General features: G+C 41.2%; 1 protein-coding gene across 1 annotated transcript; it reads left to right on the top strand.

Annotated features, from left to right (window-relative positions):
* Positions 1 to 9,254: 9,254 nt before the first annotated feature.
* On the top strand, positions 9,255 to 10,410 carry LOC128644665 (kinetochore protein Nuf2-B-like; the record flags this gene model as incomplete). Its single annotated transcript, XM_053697188.1, has 4 exons — positions 9,255 to 9,434; positions 9,518 to 9,693; positions 9,782 to 9,917; positions 9,990 to 10,410. Coding segments are annotated over 4 exons (621 nt in total), but the record flags the coding sequence as incomplete, so codon positions are not given.
* Positions 10,411 to 10,701: the final 291 nt, after the last annotated feature.

Genomic DNA, 10,701 nt, shown 5'->3' on the forward strand with positions numbered 1-10,701 from the left:
TGTAAGAACTTACCTGATAAATTCATTTCTTTCATATTAGCAAGAGTCCATGAGGCCCACCCTTTTTTTTTTTGGTGGTTATGATTTTTTGTATAAAGCACAATTATTTCCAAATTTCCTTTGTTGATGCTTTCTACTCCTTTCTTTATCACCCCACTTCTTGGCTATTCGTTAAACTGAATTGTGGGTGTGGTGAGGGGTGTATTTATAGGCATTTTGAGATTTGGGAAACCTTGCCCCTCCTGGTAGGATTGTATATCCCATATGTCACTAGCTCATGGACTCTTGCCAATATGAAAGAAATGAATTTATCAGGTAAGTTCTTACATAAATTATGTTTTTGCCTGTACCTCCCCCAATAAGGCTTGCATCTTATCCCTGAACAACACATCATTCCCTGTTACCGAGGTGCCTGTGAAACCTAGGGTCTTGCTACCTATGGTGTGCTCTCTGAACATATTGTGTGCTGCCAGTTGCTGCTTAACTACCACGGACTCTTGCCCTCTCACTGGAGTAGAATTCCTGTACTCCTGCACTCTGTTATGGTTGGTAGGGGGTTGACTTACTGCCCCCCTTCTCTCCACTGTGGGTCCTAGCTGCTGAGCTTGCTGGGGTCTCTGATGCTGTACACCTCTCAGTGTATTTGCTGAATGGCACTGTGGGGCTGTGTAAATACACTTCTCTGTACTCCTCCCCCTGTGCCTGCAGTCTGTCAGTTTCTGTCCCCTAGTCTGTGCAGTCTGTTTATAGGTCACAGCTGAGGTTACTGGGGTCTCTGTCACCCACAATCTTTCACACTCACTCTGGGGGTCCCTCAGAGTATCCTGTACCCTCCTCCCCCACACACTCTGAAATCTGTGGCTCTGCTGCTTCTGTCATAGAGTGGGCTAGCTTTTCCCCCTGCCCTCTCTCACAGTTAGTCTGCCACTTTGCGTCCTCACAAAGAATCTGGGATCCTTCTGACACTGGTGCAGACAACCACACATCTTCCTTCTGCCATTTATCCCATATAGTGTGCCTTTTCACAGGGAACTGAATTGGCCCTGGCACAGACTGGCACACAACATCCAGCGGCCCAGTCACCCAGTCATTCTCTCTCTTGTCAATCTCACCTCCTTCTATAGAATCCACTGATTCAATCATAGACAGACACTCGCCACTCATCTGCTTCCTCTCACAGACAGTTTCTCCCTGTACAGCTAAACTCTGTTCAGGCACAGACAGACCCACACAGTCTATCTGCCTTTCTCCACCATCAGTCTCACACTGTACAGTTTCACATCTCAGCACAGACACCCCCAGTTCAGGCACAGCGCTTTGCACACATGCACTCTGTCCTCTCTCCTGGTCATAATGTCTCTGAGCATTTTCACACACAGCCCTTTTCACATAAGGGTCTACAACTAATGTCCCTAGGTCACATGTAGCATTGTCAGGCACATAAAGAGATAACAATCTACCCAAATCAGTACCCAGTAAAACATCATTAGGAATATTTCTTTCATGTAATTAGCAAGAGTCCATGAGCTAGTGACGTATGGGATATACATTCCTACCAGGAGGGGCAAAGTTTCCCAAACCTCAAAATGCCTATAAATACACCCCTCACCACACCCACAAATCATTTTTACAAACTTTGCCTCCCGTGGAGGTGGTGAAGTAAGTTTGTGCTAGATTCTACGTTGATATGCGCTCTGCAGCAGGTTGGAGCCCGGTTTTCCTCTCAGCGTGCAGTGAATGTCAGAGGGATGTGAAGAGAGTATTGCCTATTTGAATTCAATGATCTCCTTCTACGGGGTCTATTTCATAGGTTCTCTGTTATCGGTCGTAGAGATTCATCTCTTACCTCCCTTTTCAGATTGACGATATACTCTTATATATACCATTACCTCTACTGATTCTCGTTTCAGTACTGGTTTGGCTTTCTACTACATGTAGATGAGTGTCCTGGGGTAAGTAAGTCTTATTTTTGTGACACTCTAAGCTATGGTTGGGCACTTTTATATAAAGTTCTAAATATTTGTGTTTAAACATTTATTTGCCTTGATTCAGGATGTTCAATATTCCTTATTTCAGACAGTCAGTTTCATTATTTGGGATAATGTATTTGAATAATCATTTTTTTCTTACCTTAAAATTTGACTTTTTTTCCCTGTGGGCTGTTAGGCTCGCGGGGGCTGAAAATGCTTCATTTTATTGCGTCATTCTTGGCGCGGACTTTTTTTGCGCAAAAAAAATTTCCGTTATTTCCGGCGTCATACTTCTCACCGGAAGTTGCGTAATTTTTGACGTTTTTGCGCCAAAAGTGTCGGCGTTACCGGATGTGGCGTCATTTTTGGCGCTAAAAGCATTTAGGCGCCAAATAATGTGGGTGTCTTTTTTGGCGCTAAAAAATATGGGCGTCATTATTCTCTCCACATTATTTAAGTCTCATTGTTTATTTGCTTCTGGTTGCTAGAAGCTTGTTCACTGGCATTTTTTCCCATTCCTGAAACTGTCATTTAAGGAATTTGATCAATTTTGCTTTATATGTTGTTTTTTCTATTACATATTGCAAGATGTCTCAGATTGACCCTGAATCAGAAGATACTTCTGGAAAATCGCTGCCTGATGCTGGATCTACCAAAGTTAAGTGTATTTGCTGTAAACTTGTGGTATCTGTTCCTCCAGCTGTTGTTTGTAATGAATGTCATGACAAACTTGTTAATGCAGATAATATTTCCTTTAGTAATGTTACATTACCTGTTGCTGTTTCATCAACATCTAATACTCAGAGTGTTCCTGTTAACATAAGAGATTTTGTTTCTAAATCCATTAAGAAGGCTATGTCTGTTATTCCTCCTTCTAGTAAACGTAAAAGTTCTTTTAAAACCAGATGAATTTTTAAATGAACATCATCATTCTGATAATGATTCCTCTGGTTCAGAGGATTCTGTTTCAGAGGTTGATGCTGATAAATCTTCATATTTATTCAAAATGGAATTTATTCGTTCTTTACTTAAAGAAGTCTTAATTGCATTAGAAATAGAGGAATCTGGTCCTCTTGATACTAAATCTAAACGTTTAAATAAGGTTTTTAAATCTACTGTAGTTATTCCAGAAGTTTTTCCTGTCCCTGATGCTATTTCTGAAGTAATTTCCAGGGAATGGAATAATTTGGGTAATTCTTTTACTCCTTCTAAACGTTTTAAGCAATTATATCCTGTGCCATCTGACAGATTAGAGTTTTGGGACAAAATCCCTAAGGTTGATGGGGCTATCTCTACTCTTGCTAAACGTACTACTATTCCTACGGCAGATAGTACTTCCTTTAAGGATCCTTTAGATAGGAAAATTTAATCCTTTCTAAGAAAAGCTTACTTATGTTCAGGTAATCTTCTTAGACCTGCTATATCTTTAGCGGATGTTGCTGCAGCTTCAACTTTTTGGTTAGAAGCTTTAGCGCAACAAGTAACAGATCATAATTCTCATAGCATTGTTAATCTTCTTCAACATGCTAATAATTTTATTTGTGATGCCATCTTTGATATCATTAGGGCTGGTGTCAGGTATATGTCTCTAGCTATTTTAGCTAGAAGAGCTTTATGGCTTAAAACTTGGAATGCTGATATGTCTTCTAAGTCAACTTTGCTTTCCCTTTCTTTCCAGGGTAATAAATTATTTGGTTCACAGTTGGATTCTATCATTGTAACTGTTACTGGGGGGAAAGGAACTTTTTTACCACAGGATAAAAAATCTAAAGGTAAATTTAGGTCTACTAATCGTTTTCGTTCCTTTCGTCACCATAAGGAACAAAAGCCTAATCCTTCCCCTACAGGAGCGGTATCAGTTTGGAAACCATCTCCAGTCTGGAATAAATCCAAGCCTTTTAGAAAGCCAAAGCCAGCTCCCAAGTCAACATGAAGGTGCGGCCCTCATTCCAGCCCAGCTGGTAGGGGGCAGATTACGATTTTTCAAAGAAATTTGGATCAATTCGATTCACAATCTTTGGATTCAGAACATTGTTTCACAAGGGTACAGAATAGGCTTCAAGATGAGGCCTCCTGCAAGAAGTTTTTTTCTTTCCCGTGTCCCAGTAAATCCAGTGAAGGCTCAAGCATTCAAGCATGAAATGTGTTTCAGATCTAGAGTTGGCTGGAGTAATTGTGCCAGTTCCAGTTCTGGAACAGGGGCTGGGGTTTTACTCAAATCTCTTCATTGTACCAAAGAAGAATTCCTTCAGACCAGTTCTGGATTTAAAAATATTGAATCATTATGTAAGGATATCAACATTCAAAATGGTAACTATAAGGACTATTCTGCCTTTTGTTCAGCAAGGGCATTATATGTCCACAATAGATTTACAGGATGCATATCTGCGTATTCCGATTCATCCAGATCACTATCAGTTTCTGAGATTCTCTTTCCTAGACAAGCATTTCCAGTTTGTGGCTCTGCCGTTTGGCCTAGCAACAGCTCCAAGGATTTTTACAAAGGTTCTCAGTGCCCTTCTGTCTGTAATCAGAGAACAGGGTATTGTGGTTTTTCCTTATTTGGACGATATCTTGGTACTTGCTCAGTCTTCCCATTTAGTAGAATCTCATACGAATCGACTTGTATTGTTTCTTCGAGAACATGGTTGGAGGATCAATTTACCAAAAAGTTCATCGATTCCTCAGACAAGGGTAACCTTTTTAGGTTTCCAGATAGATTCAGTGTCCATGACTCTGTCTCTGACAGACAAGAGACGTCTAAAATTGGTTTCAGCTTGTCGAAACCTTCAGTCTCAATCATTCCCTTCGGTAGTCTTATGCATGGAAATTCTAGTTCTTATGACTGCTGCATCGGACGCGATCCCTTTTGCTCGTTTTCACATGCGACCTCTTCAGCTCTGTATGCTGAACCAGTGGTGCAGGGATTATACAAAGATATCTCAATTAATATCTTTAAAACCGATTGTACGACACTCTCTGACGTGGTGGACAGACCACCATCGTTTAGTTCAGGGGGCTTCTTTTGTTCTTCCGACCTGGACTGTGATTTCAACAGATGCAAGTCTGACAGGTTGGGGAGCTGTTTGGGGGTCTCGGACAGCACAAGGGGTTTGGGAATCTCAGGAGGCGAGATTACCAATCAACATTTTGGAACTCCGTGCAATTTTCAGAGCTCTTCAGTCATGGCCTCTTCTAAAGAAAGAGTCGTTAATTTGTTTTCAGACGGACAATGTCACAACCGTGGCATATGTCAATCATCAAGGAGGGACTCACAGTCTGGATAAAGGTTTGTCTGCAAGTTCCTTGAAAGGACAAATCTCTGATCTTTCTGTTCTTTTTCACAGAAAGATTGCTAGTCTTCCTGATATTCATTGTTTTGTGCAAGCTTTGGTACGTATAAAACCTGTTATTAAGTCGATTTCTCCTCCTTGGAGTTAGAATTTGGTTCTGGGGGCTCTTCAAGCTCCTCCGTTTGAACCTATGCATTCGCTGGACATTAAATTACTTTCTTGGAAAGTTTTGTTTCTTTTGGCCATCTCTTCTGCTAGAAGAGTTTCTGAATTATCTGCTCTTTCTTGTGAGTCTCCTTTTCTGATTTTTCATCAGAATAAGGCGGTGTTGCGAACTTCTTTTAAATTTTTACCTAAGGTTGTGAATTCTAACAACATTAGTAGAGAAATTGTGGTTCCTTCATTATGTCCTAATCCTAAGAATTCTAAGGAAAGATCGTTGCATTCTTTGGATGTAGTTAGAGCTTTGAAATATGTTGAAGCTACTAAAAATTTCCGAAAGACTTCTAGTCTATTTGTTATCTTTTCCGGTTCTAGGAAAGGTCAGAAGGCCTCTGCCATTTCTTTGGCGTCTTGGTTAAAGTCTTTGATTCATCATGCTTATGTCGAGTCGGGTAAAACTCCGCCTCAAAGGATTACAGCTCATTCTACTAGGTCAGTTTCTACTTCCTGGGCGTTTAGGAATGAAGCTTCGGTTGATCAAATTTGCAAAGCAGCAACTTGGTCTTCTTTGCATACTTTTACTAAATTCTACCATTTTGATGTGTTTTCTTCTTCTGAAGCAGTTTTTGGTAGAAAAGTACTTCAGGCAGCTGTTTCAGTTTGATTCTTCTGCTTATAATTTCAGTTTTTTTCATTATAAGATTTAAACTTTGTTTTGGGTGTGGATTATTTTCAGCGGAATTGGCTGTCTTTATTTTATCCCTCCCTCTCTAGTGACTCTTGCGTGAAAGATCCACATCTTGGGTATTCATTATCCCATACGTCACTAGCTCATGGACTCTTGCTAATTACATGAAAGAAAACATAATTTATGTAAGAACTTACCTGATAAATTCATTTATTTCATATTAGCAAGAGTCCTTGAGGCCCACCCCTTTTTTGTGGTGGTTATGAATTTTTTGTATAAAGCACAATTATTCCAATTCCTTATTTTTTATGCTTTCGCACTTTTTTCTTATCACCCCACTTCTTGGCTATTTGTGGGTGTGGTGAGGGGTGTATTTATAGGCATTTTGAGGTTTGGGAAACTTTGCCCCTCCTGGTAGGAATGTATATCCCATACGTCACTAGCTCATGGACTCTTGCTAATATGAAAGAAATGGATTTATCAGGTAAGTTCTTACATAAATTATGTTTTTCAGATACCCCCACATTTCTTAAACCTCTCCCCGCTCCCCAATCAAGATATTCACGTGCCATAGGCACTGCAAGTTTCATTCCCCCAATCCCTTTAACTGCTAGAGTCTTTCCAGGGATAATGTTCTCAGAGTTCACTAGCTTTGGACGCACAATAATCACTTCTGCACCCGTGTCCCGAAGCCCCAAGGTTACCTTGTCCCCAACAGTCACATGTTGCAAGTTCTCATGGTTGTTTTCCTCTGGACAGGTAACAAACAAAACAGATGCTGGTACTTCTGAGGGATTACCCCCTCCAGCTGATTGCTCCAAGTTAATCCTCTCTGGGCAAGTGGAGCTGATGTGGCCCACTTTGTTGCAAGTAAAACATCTGCGGGTATCCCCCTGCCAAGATGCAGCACTCGCCCCTCCTTTCCCAGAGGGATCCGACACATGAAACAAAGGCACAGCAGGTTTTGTGAAGTGGGGGGGGTCGTGCAGCAGCTCCTTTCCATATGGATCCCCCCTTAGCAAAGGATTTTCTCCCATTCTCTGGTGACCTGTTGGCTGTGTAAAAAATCAGCCAGCTCACCAGCTTCCAAGGCTGTTATGGGCTTCCGATCCAAAACCCATTCTTGAACTTCTGCTGGGCACAGCTGCATAAATTGCTCCTTCACTATCAGATTTTCCAGCTCCTCCATAGTGGCAACTCTTAATCCTCTGACCCACTGTTTAAAGGCTGTCATCAGGTTTGCAGTATAGCTCTCAGACATACCTTTCTGCAGAGAACGGAATTTCTTCCTGTACACCTCAGGAGTAAGATTATACCTCCTCTGCAGTGCAGCTTTAATGGAATCATAGTCCTGATCAAACTCTGGGGGTAGTTCAGCAAACGCCTCCAGTGCAGGACCTTTCAGGCCAGGGGTAAGGTATGTGGCCCACTGCTCCCTTTGCAACTGGAACTGTCTGCAAACTTTCTCAAAGCTACGCAGGAATACAGCCACATCTCCATCTTTCTCCAGAGTGGGACAATTCTCTGCATGCACTCGGGGAGCAGGTGGGTCTCTAGGTTCACTAACAGGTGAGACCATCCCTCTCTCCAACCGTGCCAGCTTTAGCTGATACTCTCTCTCAGCCTGTCATTCAGCAGCCTGTCTTTCAGCCGCTTCCATAGTAGTCTCTCAGCTGCTGCAACAGCAGCCTGTCTCTCATAAAACTTTGTAATCAGTTCCATGCGCAAACTTGCATCCACTGAGCCCATATGTTTAAGAACAGTTTGTAAATAACAGTCCAATGGATCCCCAGATCCTGATGAATCGCTGCCCCCAGCTGCGGACATCTCTTCTGAGACCTCAACTGGTGTGATTTGGCTGTTATCATATTCAACAAGAGCTTGTATTAGTCCATCTTTGTTCTTTCCACGTGTTGGAATATCACGCTCCTGGCATAAGAGTGCCAACACTTCTTTAGTCTGTTGCTCCTATGATTCCATAGCAAAAATAAAATAGAAAAGAAAAACAGAGAATAGGGAAGGGGACTGTTTGCAATGTGTGACTATATAATGCACTGAGTTTTAGCCTTTGGAAATTGTAAGAAACAATTTCTTTTATTATTGGGATTTTCACACTAGCAAATCCACAAGCACTAAAATCTAATAATAAAAAAATATCTACACCGCTGCCCACCAATTTGTGATGAACCAAGGTTATCCAACCCTGCGCCAGTCACTTATTTGTCACAGAAAGGGTTATCAGACCCCTTCTACTCTCACTGATAGGTCACAATCTGGCCACACCAGGCCAGCTTGTGATTTAGTTCAATGGGTGCAAGGGTTAACAACACTCTCCAGTTTATACTAGACGTAAAAGAAATGCCCCAAAACTCCTTTGCCACCCACACTAACGAACTACAATATCTCAGCTGCCACCACTTAAAATTTATTAAAGGGAAAATCCTAAGGAAAAACCCAGACTTACACATTAACTCTCTGAGTACAATTTAGCAGAAAAATAACCTAAATTATACAGTTCTAATATTCCAGTCTCTTTCAGTAATGTGGTTCAATTATTAGACAAAGGCCAAACTTAATAAAATAATTATTTATTATGCCAAAAATATTATGCACAATGCATTATTAATAAAAGTTGGTAGAAATAAAATGACACATTAGCAAACAGTGTTTTAAAATAAAAAAGGAGAAAAATAACAGACCTAATACTTCACTAGTTTATGAGTCTGCCCCCAGGGAGATGGGCAAGAAGAAAATTGTCACTCACGGTGTAGCAAGCAGCCTCCCATGTAGAATGAACCCTTTAAGTGTTAACACACAGGACCCTTATAAAAAAAAAAAAAAAGCTACGGCACTATTCTGGCAATCTTCCTATTGTGTAGGTTCCGCAGGGGATGGTATCAGAATTTCCTCCTTTTTGTTCCGTTTACGTTTTAAGTGCTTTACGTTCTTCACATTATAACATTTACAGCATTGTATTTCCCTTAAAGGACCAGGTAACATGCTACAAGGTTAAGGAATTGATTTCTAAGTGAGTAGAAGTATTTGGTATTTTTAGGGTTCACTTTTCTAAGACTTTGATTTACTAACTTTGTTTTGTTTAGTCCTGTAGTCCTTTATTTTCACACTGCTTGAAACCTGCAGGGAACTTTATGTAATGTGAGACTGTTCCCTCTTTCACAGCAAGAGACGAGCGAGAAGTACGACTACTACAGAGACAGAGTGGCCCTGGCATGTCAGTGGCAGTCAGATTTGCAAGGGTACTGCAAGAAGCTGGCACTTATTGAGGCGAACATGGAAACGCACAGGAGGATACAGGAGGAAGTACGGCACACTGGCATTTGCAGATGGTTTGCCTTGCTCATTATTTAAACTGAAATCACCTGATGACTATTAATTTCTTTCAGATTAAAGAGGCTGAGGATCAGCTTGCCAGTGGCAATGCTGAGCTTAAGGCTGTATCCAATGAGATTGCACAAATGAAAAGGACAATTCTCTTGAAAAAAGAAAAATTGGCTAAACTGGATATCAAAAGCAAGAAGAAACACGAGGAGTTTGAACGGCAGAAGCAAGAAATTTTGGAGTGAGTGTTTATTCCCTAGAAAATCTGCTCTCCGGCATTGGCTATATGGGTCATCTCACACTTCCTAATGCTTCCCTCTTGCAAACAGGAGCTGCAGTCACATCCAGGAGAAGCGACAAGCTGTGAATGCTCGTGTGGCTGCAATTAACATAGAAATCCAACAAACCATCAATCAGAAAGATAAGCTGTTGTCAACATGTGAAGCGCAAAAAACCCAGTGTGAGGTAAGTACCATGATGCACCTCTCCTCCTTTGTGATTACCCACAACCCTCATGTCTGTTCACTCTTCCTCTAGGAGGTTATAGCTGCTTTCCGAGTCGCCCTGGAAAAATACCATGAGAGCTTGTTAAAAGTGTCTGAGCGAAGTGCTGATCGTAGAAGGGACAAGATTGCCGAGCTGGACCACAGGATGAATCGATGTTGATCACCCACATATAAATAAATAGCATTTGTAGACGCCGTGGTTTAACAGTAGATACAGCTACAATGTGTATTGCTTAAACATGATACTTATTAACTAATGTTACAAAATGATTCAGAATAAAAAGTTCAGTGTTTGTGAGGAATAGAATGTGTTTCTTAATCGTGTGTCTAAAACTCAGAATATTATTCTGCAGTACCATTTGTATTGGGAAACACGTTGCAGGTTTTTCTAATTGTTTTAACAACATTTTAATAAATATACCCTTTTCTATCAGGAGGGGTTTTGCTCTGGGCGTATTACTTTCTTTTCTGCTCATACCGACACATCAACTGCAGTAACCACAGGGATTACTTCTGGAGGTGAGCTAGCTCGAGCGCCTAATTACCCAGACTGCACTGTATGCACCAATATAGTGTGATTCACTTTTGAGTAGCCATGAGCTGTGTATCTGGATAGATATTGTGCCATTGTAGCGTTGTTTCTTCCAATAGACGCCCTATTTGGGCTTCTCCATAAAGATAATTCCTGGAGCTGGGGACCTCCAAACCGCCCAGACTGCGCTACTAGCGCTGATATTGTGCAC

Source organism: Bombina bombina, unplaced genomic scaffold (genome assembly GCF_027579735.1).
Source record: "Bombina bombina isolate aBomBom1 unplaced genomic scaffold, aBomBom1.pri scaffold_1377, whole genome shotgun sequence".
NCBI classification, from domain to species: Eukaryota; Metazoa; Chordata; class Amphibia; order Anura; family Bombinatoridae; genus Bombina; species Bombina bombina.